The sequence below is a fragment of the Arvicola amphibius genome, chromosome 1 (genome assembly GCF_903992535.2).
Source record: "Arvicola amphibius chromosome 1, mArvAmp1.2, whole genome shotgun sequence".
NCBI classification, from domain to species: Eukaryota; Metazoa; Chordata; class Mammalia; order Rodentia; family Cricetidae; genus Arvicola; species Arvicola amphibius.
The window spans coordinates 62,411,621-62,432,475 of record NC_052047.1 but is presented as its reverse complement, the minus strand read 5'-3'; the positions used below and the strand labels follow the sequence as shown (position 1 = coordinate 62,432,475).

Genomic DNA, 20,855 nt, shown 5'->3' with positions numbered 1-20,855 from the left:
TACAGTCCAATCGGATTCTTACAACTTCGTGATTGGAGACAGGGCAGAGAACGTTTAACCCCTTCCAGAGATGCAGAAAACTGAGGCACAGAGAAGGTGTGACTTGACCAAGGTCACACAGCGAATCAGTTGGAAGCAGGGACCAGAGCCCATGCTCCCCAGATCTGAGTACAGAGCTCTCTCTGCATCTGATGTTTAAGGGGTGAGATGGGGACCAACGGGGCATAGAGGAGGGATTCTGGGTGTCAGGGCAGATAGGGTGCCATCTGGGCAGAAGAGTTTAACTGCTGCAGCCCCGGGTGCATGTATGGGTCAGGATATTGTTGTTTCGACCGTCCTGCAGCTTGCTGGAAACCTGGCTTCCTACTCGGCCTTCCAGGTCTGAGAGCTGGCCATCGTGGCCCTGCTGTCTCCTGAGCCTGCAACAAGCACAACACAGACCTGGTTAGTGATGGCCAGATGGGTGCAGCCACACACTTGCGACAGACTCCTGATGGACAGCTGGATTCTGTCCTCCCCTCCCAGGAATGCACGGATCTGTGGGAGTCCCCAGTGTTCCACTTGGGTATACCTGGTGAGTGACTGATTACACAGAGTCTCAGCTTCTCTGTCTATAAAATGGAGATAATAATCCCACCCTTACTAATTCCTGTGGTATTTATGAACCATCACAGGTGTTCACAGCCAGTAGAGTTGGTTGGTGGACCCATGCACCATTCATTCTGTTTATATCTGTGGATGGAGTAGTAGCCATACCTGGGGCAGGAGCTATGCTGGCAAGCAAAGAAACCATCTTCTCTGTCCTCACAGAGCTTATACTAAAGAGAAGATAGGTAGTGGCCAAAAAAATCCCACAGACAAATATCTGAACAGCAAACACCCAGACTGACAAGACACTCCTAGAAAAGCCGTGCTGAGGGACCAGGAGTCTGAGCCTGAACACTGCGTTTCTTAACAGCTGGTCACCTGCTACAGGTTGGAAGATGTCTGTGTCCTTCCCTTTTGTGCCTTCAAGTTCAGGTTCACTTACTACACCACAGCTGCCACTTGCCTGTGCATAGTTCAAGCCAGAGGAGGAACAGAGGCATTCAAGGGGGCAGCAGAGAACCCAACTGAAACCTGGGCTCTAACCCCCTGAGTTGCCTTGATGAAACTGCTTAGCATCTCGGAGACTCGGTTTCCTTAGCTAAAATGGAGTTTGTGGTGTGCAGGAGGCAACAGGATCATATAGGTATGAGGAAAGTCACTAGTGTGGATCTGGAAATAGTAATTCCTAATAGCCTGGGATGGATACATATCAGTAATTCCAGTCCTCAGAAGATAAAGTCAGGGGGATCGCCATAAGTTTGAGACCAATCTATAGTGCTTCAGGAAAGTCAGGAATATATAGCATGAGCTCATCTTTTAAAATCCAAAGAGGGGTGGAGAAGATGGCTCACTCTACACAGTGCTTACTCTGAAAGCTTGGGCTAGAGTTATGGTGCCTATAAAAGACAGCTCGGCATGGTGGCCTGGAATGCCAGTGCTAGAGAGGCAGAGATAGTCGATCCTGACTGCCCACCAACGTCTGACCTTCACATGCAGGCGCGCGCACACTTGCACACACACACACACACACACACACACACACACACACACCGAGGACAATTTCTACCTTATTCGGAAAAACATGGACTCTTCAGGCTTCATATGGAATTGCCCTGGTTTATAACATCCTTTTTAAAAAAGGCATAGCAGGTGGTCACCTACCATGGTCTTCATTAAAATGAAAGTACTTTTGTAAAAGAAAAAAGTCATGCTTGCCCCTGTTGTGTTCAGGGTACCATGAATGATCCCAAGACAAGAGCCCTAGAGTCTGCACCTCAGACAGACAACAGCTGGATGTGAGTGTGAGTGTGCCCAATAGGTAGGTGTGCACCAACACCCAATGAATAACACTGTTACATAGGACAGTGACTTGGGAGTTCCTGTCCCCTGCTCTTTCTCCATCTGCCAGGACCAGAAACAGGTGGGTAGTTCTTCTGGGATGTTCTGAAACCTGTGCTTTCCCCACCACTGCTTCTATCTTTCCATCTGCAAATGTATCCATCCATCCGTCCATCCATCCATCCATCCATCAACAGATACATTCCCTCAAATCAAAAACCTGGATATCAATCCACACACCTACAAACACCTGATTTGTGACAAAGAAGCTAAAAATATAAAATGGAATAAAAAAAGCATATTCAACAAATGGTGCTGGCATAATTGGATATCAACATATAGAAGAATGAAAATAGATCTATATCTATCCCCGTGTTCAAAACTTAAGTCCAAATGAATCAAAGTCCTCAACACAAAACCAACTACACTGAACCTCAAAGAAGAGAAAGTGGAAGTACATTTGAATGCATTGGCACAGAAGATCACTTCCTAAATATAACCCCAGTAGCACAGACACTGAGAGCAACAATTAATAAATGGGACCTCTTGAAACCGAGGAGCTTCTGTCAAGCAAAGGACATGGTCAACAAGACAAAAATGGCAGCCTACAGATTGTGAAAAGATCTTCACCAACCCCACATTGGATAGAGGAATGATCTCTAAAATATACAAAGAACTCAAGAAACTTGACAATGAAAGAACGAATAATCCAATAAAAAGCAGACCCAGAGTGCTGCAGGAACTCCTTCTGCTCCTTCAGCCAATAGCCTTTAAGATACCAGCCCACTTGGGCGTGGTCTCTTTTGCTTTGAAAAGCAGCAGTAGCCTTGTGCGTGCACTCTCTTTCTTGCTTCAGACTCTTCATCCAGCTACTAGACTCCTTTCCTGGTCATGCAGAGGGCTGTTGTCTAGCATGTTGATCTGTAAATTTTTCTTTAAATAAATAACCCTTTTATTAATCATAATTCCAAACTGGTGTGGGATTGTTTTGTGACTTATGCCTTCACCAGAGAACTCTCAACAAATGAATCTCAAAGGGCTGAAAGACACTTAAGGAAATGATCAACATCCTTATCCATCAGAAAAATGCAAACCAAAATAACTCTGAGATTACATCTTACACCTGTCAGAATGGCCAAGATCAAAAAGACCAATGACAGCTGGAGAGGATGTGGGATTAGAGGAATGTTCCTCCATTGCTGGTAGGAATGCAAACTTCTATAGCCACTTTAGAAATCAGTATGGTGATTTCTCAGAAAATTAGGAAACAATCTACCTTGAGACCAAGCAATACCACTGTTGGGTATATACCCAAAAGACACTCAATCATATTATAAGAACATATGCTCAACTATGTTCATAGTGGTATGATTCATAATAACCAGAACCTGGGAACAACCTAGATGTCCCTCAACTGAAGAATGGATAAAGAATATGTGGTACATTTACACAGTGGAGTGCTATACAGAGGAAAAAAATAATGACAGCAAGAAATTTGCAGTCAGATGGATGAATCTAGAAAAAAAAAAACAAATTGAGTGAGGTAACCCAGACCCAGAAAGACAAATATAATATGTATCTACTCATAAGTGGCTTTTAGACATAAAGCAAAGAAAAAGCAACCTACAATTCACAATCCCAGAGCACCTAGACAACAAAGAGAGAGACATACATGGATATACATAGGATGGAGAAAAATACAAGATCTCCTGAGTAGATGGGAGCATGGAGGTCACTGGAGAGGGTAGAAGGGGAGAGAAGCAGGAGGGAGGGAAGTGGAGAAAAATGTATAGCTCAGTAAAAAAATTTAAAAAAAAAACAGATACATTCCCTACCCATTCAATTTTCAATCTGATTATCTGTATTCCTTATCTATGGTCATGTTCATGTTCTGTACCATCCAGTTGTTCATCCATTCTATCTGTCATCCCATCCCAGATACACTCCCACCTATATACTTACCTACCTATTCTCCATTCATGCATCGACACATCCTCCACCCATCCACTCACCTTCCATCCACCCATAACAACATATCATATTGACCCATCTAGTCTGTCTCTCCACTCATCCATTCATTATCTTCTCCATCTACAACGATGTCCACTCACCCCAAAATCCATCCAGGCATATATACATACATACATTATGCATACATAACCACCTCTCTTCCATCATCCGTCCATATATGCTCTATCCGTCATCAATTCCTGCCCCCACAGACAACCCTCCATCCATCTACCTGCCTATACTCTATTCTTTTCATCTGACCCAGTCGCCAGACTCTCAGTTGAAGGTGTCAGAGAGAAGGACAGAGAGTGACCAGGAAACACTCACTATGAGGAACTAACTGCCTTCCAGAATCTATGAACGGTGCATAGAGCTAAGACCACTACAGTGTCCTTAGAGCTCGCTCACTTGCAGGCCTCGCCCACAACCCAGACATGCGCAATTGATAAGAAAACGAGAAGGGGTTGTACAGACTTGCAGACTGTACAATGGGAAGAGCTGAATGCTACCCATGTAGATCGTCTGCCTGTCTATTTCTATGACGGGAAACACTGAATTTCTCAGCAAACTTGCCACCTTAACTATCCGTGCTAGAGAATCACAAGTGATGGAAAAAATACTCTAAACTCTGGTGCTAAGTCATGGCACACCAAAGTTAGAAGGACCCCAAATGCCAAACCCTGTAGACCCAAGATTTTCAGAAAGACACACCGCCTGTCCTGTTTCTCTACAGTTAATACAAATGGACAGACTGGAACACACCACCTCAAAGCAGAGTTGAAGTGATTAGGAGCTTACAGAAAGGCCCATGCTAATTGAGTCATGGTTATCTGGTTGGAGACAGAGGGCAGGAATTGAAGGGCAGAAAGCAAAGACTTGGTTGGGGCTACTCAAAACTCTTCAAGAATGCTATTGCCTCCTTTGGAGAGCCCCAGGCAGTCTCACCAAACCCTGGGTCCCCATATCAACAAGAATGCATCTGGGAGCCACTGAAGTCTTTGGGTACGACTCCTTGGTGTTGAACTAAAGGTGAGCCACCCACAGCCTTCCTGGCCTCTCCTCCATTCCTTCTTCCTGTAGTGAGAAGGAAAGGGGCCGAAAGGATGTGAGAGCTGGTTGAGGCCACAAGGTGCTGGAGGGGAGCCCAAGATCCATACACAAGACTCTATTTTTGACCTTCCCAGCTGTGCTTTCTGGGCACCGTTCCTGGCAGAATTCTCTCTGGGTTCAATGAGGCAGCCAAGCTTGAGTCTGTTGGAGGGCTATGTCTTCTGACAGGAAACATTTCTCTTGTCATCATTTCCAGGCAGCCTCAAGCACTAATCAGTCCCCTTCTCCAACCCCCGTCCTGTTCAGAAGAGCCCAGAGGGAAGGCAGGATATCTGTATTCATCTTCGGTTCCCCTTGTGTTCATGAGGCTTCAAGTCCTGATCTCTCTGGGAGTTATTCCCTGCTTCCTCCAGCTATTGCTGGTGGTGGGCATCCCTCAGTGTCTCCTGGGCTATTGCCCTGTTGATGTGGGACTACTCTTATCCAGAGGGGCTTCATGGTAATTTACCGCAGAGGGCTATCAGGTGCCAATCTACGGCTTCTTCCTAAGAAGCCTAGGTATAAAATAACAGCTAGTCAATCAGTGGAAAATGTCAAGTGGAAAACGTCTCATGGGGGAGTTGCCAGTGTTCTGTGTGCTTGCTGCAGAGAATCCTGCTAGTATTCCATAGATGACACACTTTCCCATTGATGTCTCAGCTTCTTTTCCTGTTGCTGTGATAAAACACTATGAAAAAAGCAATGGAATAGATCAAGGGTGTATTGGGCTCAGTCAGTGGCCAGAGCTTCGGGGGGTTGGCGTGTTGATCCACAGTCAAGAAAGAGAAGGATAAATGAAAGTTGCCTCTCAGCTCCCTTTATCCATTTATGTAATTTAGGAGCCCAGCCAAGGAATGGTGCCACCCATAATGGGGGGATAGTCCCACCTAATTTAATAATATCAGGAAAATCACAGCAGGCATGTTAAGAGACCCATCTACCAATGATGCTAAAGCTCATCAAAATGACAGTTGAGATTATTTATTATACACACCATTGGGTTACTTCCTTTGGAAAGCTCATTTATGTCTCTAAATTGGCAAAAATATTAATAAGAGTCAGTGTAGCGTTGTATCATGAAGAGGAATATGGGCCTGAATCCCCCCCAAAGCTGTGTGGAATCTCAACTCCAAAATGTCTCAACAGTAATTTCAGGCAAGAGTCTCTCCTCTCTCTTCTCTCCTCTTTCCTCTCTCCTCTCCTCCTCCTCCCCCATCTCTCACACACACACAGACACACAGACGCACTCACACACACACACAGACACAGACACACATAGATGCACACACACAAACACACAGATGCACTCACACGCACACTCTCACACACACAGCAGACACAGACACACATAGATGCACACACACAGACAAACTTAGACACACTCACACGCTCTCTCTCTCTCTCTATCTATCTATCTATCTATCTATCTATCTATCTATCTATCTATCTCTCTCACACACACACACACACACACTGGCCTAGTATGCTGAGTGTTAATGCTGAAGCAGCTGGAGATAACTATAAAGAACCAGCCACGACACCTGGCCTAGAACAGCATTCACATCCTTTCTGATGGCTGTGCTTTCCTTATCCTTTGCTGGTTGAGGTGAGCATGCTGGGATCAGGTGCTCTCTTGAACATCATACTTTGATTTCCTGTGATGGAAACCTGAGTGTAATTGGCATGGGTACCAAGTTCCCAGAAAACTGCTGCGAGGCTTCTGAGTCGCCTCTGTCTCTCCATGAAATTTCCTACTGAACTTTCAGGACCCCTAAGTTTGTTTTCCCCAGCACAGTCTTGTTTTGGAGGGGCTGCCACTGTGGCTAGTGTTGCTAGGGATCCAGGAAGCCTGGCCCTGATCTTCTTATGTCCTGTGAGCACCCCTACCCTTGATGGATGCTACAGCATCCACAACTGCTGAGTCCCAGACACCATTTGAGCAGGCTTCTTTTCTTAGCGTTTCATTGGCTGGTGGTGGGGAATTAGAATGCCTGCAGGTGGACAGACCCTGCAGAGCCACTCCCAGACTGACATCCTCCCATGCCTTACCTGCCTAGGTGGTAGAGATTCCAATATGCCTCATCCCTTAAGCCCGCAAACAACAGCAATGACAGTTACCATAGCCCTGCTGAGCATCTTGTCTGCTGGGCTCTGTGCCACAAACAATATCCTAAGGATTTTCTTACTTTACTATGCTGATGAGGAAACTCAGAGAGGCTAAGGACCTTTCTTCAAGATCCTCTGAGGGCTCCACCTCCCTCTACATCCCAGCAGAGCCCAATTCTTATGAGGATTAGAACCGAGCTCTTAACTCCAAATCCAGAAGCATCTTTCCCTCCAGGGCCTGGACAGTGCTCCACTGTGCCCTCCCTTCCAGCACCAGGGTGGCTGTCACTCACTGTTGGTGGGGCTGGACCACTTTCTTCTGGGACCCTTAGTTCTTGGGGATGGGCTTAGTCTAGAGATGACAGATCCTAGGGATGACTGCATTTCTGCTGGGGGCCTTGGTCCTGGGGGTCGGGTTCTGCCTGGATGTAGCAAGGTGAACTTACTTCTCTCGATTGAATATGATAAACTCTTTCCGCACGGTCTCCAAACACTGCTGCAGGTGTCCATTCTGTGAAAAAACACAGAGAGGGGACTAAATGGGAGCGCATTGGCCCGGAGGATGTAGCAGAGGGACACTAAGAGCAACTAGTTTATTTAAATGGGAATTGTGACCACTCAGGATTTAGAAACAAGCTCAGTGCCCGGGGCCAGCAACTGTGTCTACAGACAACTGTGTTTCTTGGTTTTTAAGGGGTAAAAATCATAGAAGCTACTCTAGGATGAAACATGCCTGGTGCATCTGAGTTTGGGATCCCTCATAGTGGATGCTGCTTAAACCCACTTCAGGATGCAGAGGAGGAGATGTTCAGTGCAAGAATCTCATGCCAAGCTATCCTTCCAGGATCAGATTAACTCAGGACCATGGGCCCGTGACACTTCCAGAGGCTGACAAGATGGTTTCATTTATTTTAAAATTAAAGGACTAAAATAAGCATTTTTGTATTTGAGGTTATGCTCACCTTTATATTAAGGTAACTGCAACAATTTTAAAAGCCTGTATTTTATAGGGGAAGGAGCTGTTGTAGACTGAGTTGTGCCTCTCCCCACAAGAGTATGTCCAGCCCCTCAGCCTTAGTATCTGAATATGACCTCATCTGAGATCAGCTCTTCAAAGTTAAGGTGAGCCAAGATGGAACGTAGGGGCTGAAACCAATGACCCGTGTCCTTGCATGGGGAGCACCCAGAGTCAGAGACCCTGAGAGAGGCCATGTTAAGATGGAGGAGAAGATGGAAGGATGGGGCTGCCAGCCAGGGAATCCTAAGGGAGCCAGACAGCTGATGGTGTAATGGTTAGTGATACAAGAAAAAAAGCGGTGAAATGGTTAGTCAAAAAGGTCAGATTGCACGCATAAAACACTCACAGAAAAGTAGAGGAGTAAGCAGAGCGCTGTTGGCCCGTGTGTGTGTGTGTGTGTGTGTGTGTGTGTGTGTGTGTGACAGTTTTAAATGATGGTGTGGATGGTGAAATTGCTGATTTCACTGACTGAGAAAAAAAGTCAAGAAAGAGTCCCTTATCCCCTGAGATCTGATTTCTGTTGAGTGTTGCGGTGCAGGTATGTGACAGGGAAAGACAGCGATGGGCAGAACTATGTGAGAGAGGACACAGAATAACCTGTGAGACAAACCTCTGGGCACACAACCGGATAAACTGAGGTGGGAAGAACCACTCTAAATGTGGGTCATGCCAGCTCATGAGCTGGAACCCCAAAATGAATAAAAAGGAGGGTGTGAGCTGAGCACCAGCAACGCCCTCCCCCCACCCCGCTCTGTGTGCCTCTCCACTTCCTGACTGTGGGTACACTGTGACCAGCTGCCTCAAGCTCCTCCTGCCATGCCTTCCCCACCGTGATGAACTATCACAGTACAGCCTGAGTGGGGGTGGTGGGTGTCCCCTTGCAAGATAGACCCCTCATAAAAGGTGCGCAGGGGCAGAGGTGCCCTGTATTTTTCTTGGGGTTCCCAGTGCTGATGGTAAGAGTATGGGTACTCCCTCTACAGTCATCTTTGCAGAGATTTTTCACTATAAGAGACCATTCACATGCTGGAGGCATTTCATCTACTTTAAAATAAAATAAAAGGTACAGTGAGCTCTCTGTGACCTGCCAGAGCCAACCAATAGCAGTCTGAAAATGTGGGGAAACAAAATTTCCAGAGGCTTCCCTAAAGCAAAACTTAAGAGTTGAAGTGCATAGTGCAGTATGCAAAAACCAACAAGAATGAAGGGCACGCGAGTCACCCTCCTTAGCCCGACTTGTGTCACGGAGCCCCAGCTGAGTGTCATTGTCCCTCACGTCTCACTCATGCGCTTTGCAGCTAGGCCTGCGCTGGCGAGTTCCGTGTTGAGCAGCGATGCCCAACCCCTGTGTGCACAGCATTTGCACGGTGTCGAGCGATGGAAGTGACCCTTAGGCAGTTTGAAGCATACAGAGGACGTGCCTGGGATTTTACCCAGTACGACACCATTTTGTACAAGGGTTGTGAGGATCTCTGGAGCTGGTACCCTGTGGGCCGCCTGTCACTACTCTCCCAAGGACACAGAGGAGGAAAGGGAAGCGTGGGCTGAAATGTACCTTTGAGTAGGAAGAAATCTTCCTCCATACCTCCCGTCTTCCCCCACAGAACCCCTCCCTGGGACCTCACCAGGGGACAGCTGTCCTTTGTGCTGTCTCTGGACCTATGCTTGGCCAACCTCTTCTTTTTTTTGTGAAGCGGCTTGGATTCTAGAATCATTTCTTCAAGTTCAAACGTGGGGTCACAGTTCAGCCTCCCTTTCTGAAGGGAAGTGGAAAGAGAAAGCATGGTTTGCGGTTATTTCATCCGTCACTGGCTGAGCATCATAGCCAGGCTGGTGCACATAGCCAGGCATCTTCAGATTCGGCAATGACATTAGTTGGTACCCTGGGATGCCTTATGCTTTCTCTCTGATGACGAATCAGTATGGGCTCAGCACACACACCATCCTTTCGAGACACAGTCCCAGTGTGTGTGTGTGGGGGGGGGTCACCACATCCTGTTAATTCCCTGTGTCTAAATCAGTGCATCTCAACCTTCCTAACACTGTGACCCTTTAATACAATTCCTCCTGGTGTGGTGACCCCCAGCCATAAAATTATTTTTGTTGCTACTTTATAACTGTAATTTTGATACTTTTATGAATCATAATGTAAATATCTGTGTTTTCTGATGGTCTTAGGCGACCCCTCTGAAAGAGCTTCTTAAATCCCAAAAGGGGTTGGGATCCACAGGTTGAGAACCACTCGTCTTAATCCTGTGACTGTTTATACATGTAATTTTAACTTATTTTTGCTAATTCTTTTAATTATAGACATACTCGTGTCATTATTTTTCTTATTATGGTTTTCATAATTTAATTTAAATTTTAATTAATGAACTTTTTAGGTATCCTTGGTTGAGACAGAGTCTCACTAAACAGCGCTGGCTGACCATAAACTCACAGTGATCTACCTGCTTTTGCCTAAGCACCATTTCTGACCAACATTTGTCCAGATCCCTGTTCTGGCTCCCAGTTCCTTTCCACATCTGGAGCTGTCCACACCCAGGCCAGGCCCTGATGCAGGCTTGGGGGGCCACCCATGTTAACTTATAGTCTTTGACCCTCTCACATCAAGAGTTCAAGACTGTCCTTGAGGGTTGGCATCTTGTGACCCACCCCTCGGTCAAGCAACCCTGTGACTATGGCATGGAAAGCTCTGAAGCCTCCCAGGGAATCCCAGTGCTGCAGTTCTTTGGTCCTGGGCAGGCATCCTTACTTCTGGGGACTCAGGATGATGAGAAAGCCTGACTTCCAAAGAATTATCTCAGGGTTTCTAGAAAAGTACTTCAGTCCTTCCTGTTTTCTGTGTCCCCAGGCCTGTGAGAACACGGCTTGCTATGACCTTGTTAAGAGGATCCAGGCCAGGTGCAGCCTCAAGGACAGGCAGCCTGACCTCTGAGTGCTCACGCTCAGTTGGGTGACCCTGGATGATACATGACTTTTACCCTGTGCTCACCCTTGTGTAAGATGCACAGCCTCAAAGGCTGTTGGGATTCACTGGAACAGAGAAGCTTCCAGTGGCTGCCCCTTCATGAACAGGCATTTTCTCAGCGGTGTCATGATGTGGGTACCACCACAGGAACACTAGCTTCAAGCCTAAGTCACAAGCTAGGGTTTGCTGAACACACCAGCTTGGCCAGGTTGCTGTGCTGTCTCAAACCTGGTCAGAGACGGTACATCTGGAGCATAGGAGAAAGCCAGGATTTTGTAGACAGAACTAAGACAAATCCTGGCTCTTGCACCACAAGTCACTAAACCTTCATGAGCCTTACTTCTACAGCTGTAAGGCAAGGGTAATGAGGCTGACATGTGAAAACTGGGGCAGACACTTGGGGCTGTGCCTCTCAGTGGGACCCGTACACACAATGGCCTCTGTTCCGTTTGTCGGACTCTATAGTGAGTCTCATGGGCCAGGGTTCCTCCCATCACCATTGACTTCTTGAACTTGGCTAAGAATCCCTTCCCTGCTGCACACACTTGACTTCAGCATGTGCCTTCTTCCAAGGAAAAGCTTGAATTCGGGCTCAAGTCTCTCCAGGGAGGCCCTGTTATTCATTCATTCATCCAGCTCTGCTGGCCTCTTCCCGGGTCATCTTGGGAAAATCACTTTACCTCATCTGCAATCCTCAGAAGACCCATCCCGAGGCTGCTGTGAGGAGGAGCTAAAGCATGGGAAGTTCTAAGAACGATGCTGGCACGGAGAGCACGCTCATCCATGTTGGCTCTCATCACCCACACATCCACAGTCACATGACCAGGGTGCACCAAGTCCCTCTGTTGCTTTCTAAAGCATTAGCATGGGATTCCTGAGAAGCGGCCAGTGAGAATGGGCACGGGAAGATGGCAGTCTCCCTGTAACCAGCCAGCATATGCACTAACAGCCCTTGACACCTGTTTAGAGGGGCAGGAGAGGCCAGGAAGGCTCAGTAGCTTATGGGTTCACTGAGAGAAGCACACTTTGGAAATCTGGCCCAAATATCTTGGATCTCAGTGAACCATAAACCTGCTGGTGCCTTACTTCTGTGACCTTCATGGAGTTCACCAGTCAGAGGCAGAAGTCATGCTTAATACCAAGGTGGGGACCTGCTGAAGGCAGGTTATGACTCACATTGGGCACAAAGCCGGGCATCAGAGCCTTCTCGAACACTGCATCCCAGTTCATGTCAGCCATGTAGGCCGTATTCTGGATGTCACTGAGGCTGGACAGGCGGCTCTCGGGGTCCTTGGTCAGCAGCTGCAGTCAGAGGGCAAAGACACTTCTGTGAATGGTGTGTCCCACCTGGACGAGTGTGGACTTGGAAGACGGAGTTTCACTAACACTTAAGGTGTCCTTGCAAGCCACATTGGGCAGCTCCAGAAAGACTTACATTACATTACTTTACGTTAGCCAAATGTACTCGTAAAGCTAGGAGAGACTTCAAGGTCAGCTCTTTTCTCTAAGGTCACCTGGCAAGTGATTCTTGGGGAGTGACTAAATTTTCACCTCTATGTCCCTCTTTGGGGTTCAGTCCCCCAAAAAGCAACTTCTCCCTGATGTTCACAAGAGCTTTGGTCAGAAAGAAGAGGCAGCCCGTCTGGGGACTTCTGCCTTGGTTTCATCAGAATGAGACAGAATTTCCCCCTATCAGTTACAAGGTGACCTCTGTGACCCAACTGAGTCTGTGACCCAACTGAGTGGTTCACATTTAACTTTTCTTTAAGGCCAGTTTCTGCTAATAGAGATAGAGTGTAAAAAACAGTTGCAGAGGGGCTGGAGAGATGGCTCAGTGTTTAAATGCATTGGCTGTTCTCACAGAAGATCCTGGATTTGGTTCCCAGCACCCACATGGGAGCTTACAACTGTCAGTAACTGCACTTCAAGGGACTCTGATACCCTCTTATTACCTCCACAGGCACCAGACATGTATGTGGTGCACATACATACATGCAGACAAAACACACAAAACAAATAAACCAAAAAAAACCCGCCAAAAACAGCACAGGGCATTGCATTGCATTGTTTTTGTAGGCACACATATGTGTAGATGTGTGTGCATTCATGTGTGTGCATGTGTATGTGGAGGTCAGAGGTTGCCATGTTCCTCAATTATTCTCCATATTATCATTATAATTATAAAAATTATTTTTTCTTTATTATTATTATTATTATTACTACAAATTTTCAACTTCTCCCATTTCTCTCTCCCTTCCCCCATTTCCCCTTCCCCTCCCTCTCCAGTCCAAAGAGCAGTCAGGGTTCCCTGCCCTGTGGGAAATCCAAGGTCCTCCCCACTCCATCCAGGTCTAGGAAGGTGAGCATCCAAACAGACTAGGTTCCCAAAAAGCCAGTACATGGAGTAGAATCAAAACCCAGTGCCATTGTCCTTGGCTTCTCAGTGAGCCCTCCATGTAAGCCACGTTCAGAGAGTCCGGTTTGATCACATGCTCCATCAGACCCAGTCCAGCTGGCCTTGGTGAGTTCCCATTAGATCGGCCATCATTGCAGAAACATCCCAACTATACCCACTGAGTGATCAGGACCATAGCACAGGAGAGACATCTGCCAAGGACCACACATGCCTATCAATGTGCCCTGTGTTTAGGGACTTCCCTAAAGCAGTGGGTACAGACTTAATCAGGCTCTTCTTGGATGGCATCTGGAAGTGCAGTGTTGAGAATAACTGTCCCAAGAGCAAGCCGATGCCCCTGTGTGCGCCAGGGCCCAAACTTCCGATTCTCTGGATTTGCTGAGGGCCCAGGTGTTGGCAGTACAGAAATCTTCTACATTCCCCCAGCGATGAGTCAGGGTTAAGAGCAGCCAACTGTGGGCACCCATTTAAAGTAATTTAACTAAATAACAATTCACCACAATGTTATAACTGTGTTGGGACTGAGAGATGAGATCCAAAGTTAGGACAGTGTGTTGGTCAATATTGTCAACTGGGTAGGGTCTAGAATCACCCAGAATAAAAGCCAAGGGGCATATCTGTGAGGGAAGTTCTTGACTGGGTTAACTGAGATAGGAAGACCCACCCTGAATGTGGGTGGCAGCACCTCAATGACTAAGGTCCTGGACTGAATAAAAAGGGGGAGTTGAGTACCAGCATTCGTTTATTTCTACTCTCTGATTGTGGATACAGTGTGACCAGCTGGCCCACACCACTGCCACCATGATTTCCCCACCATGATGAACTGGGCCCATTAACTGTGAGCCAAAAATAAGCCTTCCCTTCCTCAAGTGGCTCTTGCCAGGCATTTTATCACAGTAACACAGATGTTTTTGATACTAACCCCATCTCTGCCTTGTGACATCTCTGTGGGGTAGACTAAATCATTTTGTTTTATCAAACCCTGGCTTTCTTGTCTCTGGTCCACTGTCATTATCAGCTTGAGGGGATGAAGAGGGAGCAGTGTGTGGACCAGGACACACAGACCTCCCCCAAGGCTGCTACTATCCACGTCATTCTAATCAAGATGGCTGTGCCTGTCATATGCAATACTTCTTTCTTTGTACCTGGGGACTGGAGGGGAACCCCAGAAGGGGACACCTGCATCTCCTGACTGCTGAAATGAAGAGGCCTTGGAGTCACCGGAAGCGAGCTGAGATCAATAGCTGCCCAAGCCTCTCTGTCTCGCTTAGAAGGCTTGGGTTGTGCCTTTCTGGCAGGTTGCAGGTGACAAGTAAAGCTGATGCTTGGGAGCACAGACTGCACTTGGGGAACTTGCATTAATTCTCCTTGCAACAGTTCCCACCACAGGAACTCCTAAGGCCCAACAGGCCAGCAGCCACGTGCTGTGGATATTTCTGTTTATGAGGAACTTGCAGTGAACTGGAAAGAGTCTGGGTCACGCTGTGACTCTCTGCACTGTTCTGAGCTTTGTGATCTGCGTATGACAGCACGGTAGCCTTTATTACTGGGTGTTAGTGTACTAGCCGTCCCTTCTACCCAGCTCCCTGATCTCTTACCTTCTTCAGCAGGGCCACCATCCCCTCGCACCACATGGAGGAGTAGTGCACACGCTCCACCTTGAACATGTTGAGGATCTCGTCAATGGGTGTGGCCGAGTGGATTTCATATGGCCTCTGCAACAAAGAGCAATGCCAGAATCAGAGACTGTCTTGGAGAAGGCAGCACCCTCTTGTTTGAAGACTGGGTAAGGATGGAAAATGACTTATATTCCCTTTGAGATGCTGTGGGCTGTTCTCTCTCACAGCATGGCAGTTCAAAAAGAGGGCATGGAGGTGCTATTTGGGCCATAGGAGGCTGGGGCATCTTGTCTGTGCATGGGAGAAGCAGGACTCACTCTGTTGCTATGGTCACAGGCTGGGGTCCTGATGCCTGCTATTGTGCACCCTCAGGGACCCCTCTCGTCACAGCCTCCATCTTCTGGAAGGTCAGCCATCACCTCTCCCTGTCTTGGCTGAGCAGGTCTGTGAGTGAGCAGACATGATCACTAGTCCACTGGATATGTGGTGGGTGTGTGGGAATGCTGGGAGTGTAAGCTTGTGAGATCGGGGTGCTCTGTTGTCCCTATAGGAGATGGGACCACCAGAGCATGGAGCTACCAGCTGGACATGGATTGGGGACTGGAAACTGGGTGTATGGATTATTCAGGATCCTTCCTCCATTTCTATCCTTCCATTGGGCTATTCCACCACCACTGACCCCCCTCCCCACTCACTGGGGACAGAGGATGCCAGGGGAAAAGACTCCCCCATTTCCATCTTCACTTTAAAAGCCAGGAAACTAAGGCTCAGAGGTGGGGCTTTCCCAGAGACTCTGCTCTCTCTAGAAACCCAGGTGAGGAGGAATCAGCCAGAGATCAAAGGGCAGGCTTCTTATGTCCCTGACATTTGGGGACTCACCAGCTCCTCCAAGTTCTGCATTTCTATCAGACCTCCATGAAACTTCACTCTGCTATCCGAAATCCACCAACTCCGGGGTCAACATGGGAACTCTGTATGCACATGTATATGCATGCATGTATGTGTGTGCGCCTGTGTGTAGGCCAGACATGGAAATGAGTGTCTTCTTCCCTCTCCCTCCACCTGGTTTTTAGGACCGATTCCCTTACTCAACCTGGAGCTCCCCAGATGGGTTAGGCTAGCTGGCCAGAGAGTTCCCATGAGCCGCTAGTTTCTGCATCCCCAGCTCTGGGGTTATAGGTGCTTGCCACTGCACCTGAGTTTCTTTTCCAGAGATTCTCGGGGATCAAACTCAGGTTCTCACGCTTGGGCAGTGCTTTCCTGACTGCGCCGTAACCTGTCACTGGTCCTGAGAATTTTAACTCTCAGGCGTAGGCAGCACATACATTTCAAGTCAGCCTGAGGCGCTGTGGCTAAGGTATTCCTAACACCCAGGCTCTAGGTTCAGCCCTCCTCGGTTTGGGCGGGCTTGGAGACACAGTCCTTCCTCTGAGTTAAACAGGAAATGTTGCATCTTCTACTACAGCTTCATTCTCATTGTTCTTCAGATGCCCTGACTCAGAGGCAGCTGTCATGGAGGGTACAGTGATTGAGAGGCCTGCTGGCAAAAGTGGTTTCCAGCAGCAGGAGACTGGGTTGCTTATTCCAGAGTGCAGGTATGTCTTTATTCTATGAAGCTCATTTTTTTTTTAAAAAAAGGCAATTTGCCATGAAATAGGAGGCATAAAGAGGGAGAGAATTGGTGTAGGCCTGTCGTTTCATCTGCTGGAGTGGGGCTGGCCGACCATTGGATCCCACACATGCCCTCTAACCCCTTCACTCGGAATAACTGTCCTTTAGGCAACCTGAAACTCCAAAGCCTGAGAGGGCTACCCCTCTGGAACTGGTAAATGACCTCCAGAGAGTGTCCATCTGGGAAATGATGAGAAAGCCAGAACCAGCCCGAGATGTGCCCTGGGCAGAGCAGAATCACCTCCTTGGCTTCCAATTCCAGGCACTTTGGTCTGTCTGCTTTGCTGAGACAATCAGCAACTGCACCCCACTTTAGGTTGAGCCCTGCACCAGTGTGTACGCAGCAGTTCTTGGCTCTGCACTTGAGCCCCTCCCTACAGGGTGCTCCAGATGTTCTTCCTCTATTGACTTGACCTCTCTATATGCCAAGATACTTACTTACAGTCCCTAAGATGTGCTGGCTGGAGCCAAAGGTGAGGAACAATACAGGGAGGCAAGCAGTTGGTAGTTAGGATAAGAAGGTACCATGGTCCTCACTGAATCTCCAGGTCTCACCCTCTACCAATAAAAAGCTCCTTTGCCTTGTGGTCTTCCGGGCAGGAGTCACTCAGTCCTCTTGATCACCGTGACAGAGGCGCAGAGCAGTTTGACCCCAGGAGCTATTGGGGTATCATAACTGGATGGTGGGGGTTTCTGCTGGCTGCCAGTGTGTAGAAGCACATTGCAGGTCACCTCATGACCAGTCTCTGCCCCAAAGGACGGTGCAGCCCAGCCCAAATGTCCGCAGCACTGAGTTCGAGTCTCTTATACTAGGCTCTCCCTTGTAGCAGAACCCGGAAGCACATGATGTCCGAGCTCATGTCCATATATAGTTACCACTTTGTCACTTCCCTGCCTAAATCCAAGGGATGGCCCTTGATGGAAGTCTTCTGCCCACTCTGTGACAGGTGGTAGGGTTCAGCGACAGCTGAGTCTGCCTCAGCCTCCCTTCCCTGTCCTGCTCAAGCTATTGCCGGCACTTCACAGGGGAACCAGCTTAGATGTCACTTGGGGTCTCCCCACTGTTCTTCCCAACTGTATCCTCGATGCTCAAGCTGCATCCAAGGCTCTTGTGACTCCATCCTGCTATCTGCTGACACTGTCATCTGTACTCTGCCCCTCAGCCCCACGACGCCAGGGCTCTGGTTACGTTTCCGGGGCTCAGACAAGTTAAGCATGAATTACAGTGTGGAGAAGCATTTACGCTTCTGCAGCCTTATCATGGATCTAATAGATGGCAGCCAGGCTGGGCCCCGCCTCAGCCCTCAGAGCTTGTGAGAAGGGTGCTAAGCTGGGAAGGTCACAGCAGGCCACTCTGGGTGGGAGCCTTGTGGAAGTTAGGAAGCTGGGGCTTGGGCAGTGCTGACCTCCAGGTATCATGCTGTGCTGGATAATTTACATCCCTAGGTTGTTAAGTCTCCCCACCTTCCTGCTGGGAAGATACAACTGTTATTATATGATTGATGGGGTTGACAGGGGATCTGAGCACTTTGCCTGCTCAGAAGCCCTGCTTAAGGTCACCAGTGGTAAGGAGCCCCCTGGATCGCAAAGGAGCATCTGTTAGGGTGGCATCCAGGTAGGAGGGATTGCATCTGCACTGCAGGTCACTAAGTCTCTTCTGTGGGGATGTGGTCGGGGGGCAGAGTCTCCTTATGCCCTCCCTTCCCTCACACTTCACTCTGCCTGTCCTGTCACTAAAGCTCCAGGCTGACTGAGCCTTGCTGTATGGGAAAAGCAACCAGAGTGGGGCTCGCCTAGGTGTTTTTGCCCAAGGCAGGTTTGCAGGGATAAGAGCTGAGATTCTGCTCGGGGTTCCAAGACAAGCTATATCCCCTGTTCCTCTTTCCCAGACTATAATTAAGTTCACCATGCTTGCAAAGGTGACCAGGTCCCTCCGTTCGTCTTACATGGTGCTCTTCATGAGAGAGAAGGCTGTTTTTGTCAGAACTAGAGCATTTCTGAGACGTTGACCAATGAACCATGCTAGTGGCATCCTCCCTCCCCACCTGTCTCTCCTGGTGACTGTAAGATCCTCCAGCTGACGGGAAAGCCCACTGCAGTTTTCTTTTGTCTTTGGGAAGCAAGGAGGGTCAGTTCTGTTAGAACTCTTACCACTGGGGAGCAAATGGCCAGGAGGAAGGATGACTTCTGAGTCCACTGTCTGTAAGGAAGGGAAGGAAGGCAAGGGGCTGTTGGGATGGCCATTTGACTAAGTTAGTGCTCTCTAGTATGAAAACCAGAAAGCAAGCCACATCATAGCTCGCTGACATTTGAGCGGACAATTCTGCCGTGCAAAGACGGTTGGGAGAAAGGTCACCCAGCTGCTAACAGGTGCACTTTCTGGTTGTTACATTGTCCCATCATCCCTGTACCAAAGGCCTGTCCCCCCTCCTCTCTTTTTCTGAATGTGGTCTCTGAACAGAAAGCTCACAAGAATGAGAAATGAGGAACTTAATTTTGAAGGAGCAGGCTTTCTTTTATCCTTGCTTTTTTTCTTTCCTATTGGCAACTGTTCTGGCCCTTGAGGAATAATAGCCAGCATCGTTTCCGCTGGCAGGCTTCCTTCTGCAGAGGGCCACTGGGCACCAAGGTCACCTGCCTGATGGATCGCATAAAATGGTAGCACCCTGGTTCATCCCGGGTTTGGAACGCTCGTGTCTCCTGATGGCTGCAGAGCTGAAAACCACCTGCCAGAAATAAGTGAACCTGTGTCACGCTGAGTCTTTCATTTGGTGCCCAAGGAAGCAAGCACGTTCTCATTTTCTCTGCATTCTGAAAATGCCGTGCACTGTAATTAAGTTTTTGAGGAATTCATGGGAAGTAAATGAGTTCAAGAGTAGAAAAAAAAGCTGGCTAAATTAGAGTCAGTTCCAGGCAGCTCTCGTCACTCATTCATTCAAGAAGCATTCATTCATTCCCTATTCATTCATTCCCTACAGAAAGGATTCTCACAAACAGAAGTAAGATCTTGCCTTTAAGTCATCATAAGGGAATCTATAGAAACAACTAACCTGGGCTCATAGACTCTACACAGACAGCTAGGGAGCCTCCCCGGGACTGACCTAGGTCCTCTATTTGGTCTACTTGTGGAACTCCTAGCAGTGGGAGCAGGGACTGTCCCTCACGCTTGGGCTGGCTTTTGGGGATCTATTTTCCCTACTGGGTTGCCTTGCCCAGTCTTGACACAAGGGGAGGAGCTTAGTTCTACAGCAACTTGATGTGCCATGCTTTGTTGATACCTACGGGAAGCCTGCCCCTTTCTGAATAGAAACAGAGGAGGAATGGATTGCTGGGGTGGGAGAGGGGGACAAGGGGAGTGGGAGGGGAATAGGAGGAGAGGAAGGAGGGGAAATTTCAGTCGAGATGTAAAATAAATGAAAACAATTTGTTAATAAATAAAAGATCCTGCCTTCCTGGAGGCTGCCCTCTTAGCATGAATATGCACATATGTAAATGGATGCAAACCCTGTTAGACTTGCAAACAGTGGGATTTATGAGTTTCCTTCTGGTCACTGGAGCCACAGAGACAGTTAAGCAGGGAGAGTGTCACAGGCCAGGGGCAAATGTCCGCTAACACCAGCTCCACAGACGTTATCTCTGTTCTGTGGCTAAGGAGAGTGCGGGGCCCAGGAGTTGAGATGACGCAATTTCCCAACGATGCTTGTGCAAAGAAAACACGCTCCAAAAGCGGTTTAGACACAAGAGTTTCGGCTTAAATAAAAATATGAGCTTTTGGTTATTCAATGGCACCATCATTTTCAGCAATTCAGTGCAAACGGGTCAAAAATAAAAACATGCACCAATAGTCCTAGATCATCCTTAGAGATTCCTTTAGAGATTCCTTAGAGATTATTTGGAAAAGGTGGGGGGTGTCTATAAAAGAGAAACAACAGAGAGAACACCCAGTCAAGTGTGGAAATGGGGCTCCGATGCAACTGTGAGATCAGAAGAGGAAGCTGGAAAGTAGGAGGGAGGCTAGGGTGCTTCATC

At 48.0% G+C, this 20,855-nt stretch overlaps 1 protein-coding gene across 2 annotated transcripts in view; it reads right to left on the bottom strand.

Moving 5' to 3' along the window:
* Window positions 1–280: 280 nt before the first annotated feature.
* The window catches only part of Stk32b (serine/threonine kinase 32B), a 243,030-nt gene continuing 222,455 nt past the window's right edge, over window positions 281–20,855 (bottom strand). For both annotated transcript variants that reach the window (XM_038327503.1, XM_038327509.1), the window contains 5 exons: window positions 15,135–15,251; window positions 12,297–12,422; window positions 9,775–9,906; window positions 7,578–7,642; window positions 281–419 (listed from right to left, as the gene is read on the bottom strand). In XM_038327503.1, the coding sequence (XP_038183431.1) occupies window positions 281–419; window positions 7,578–7,642; window positions 9,775–9,906; window positions 12,297–12,422; window positions 15,135–15,251 (579 nt within the window). The remainder of the gene's footprint in view (window positions 420–7,577; window positions 7,643–9,774; window positions 9,907–12,296; window positions 12,423–15,134; window positions 15,252–20,855) is intronic.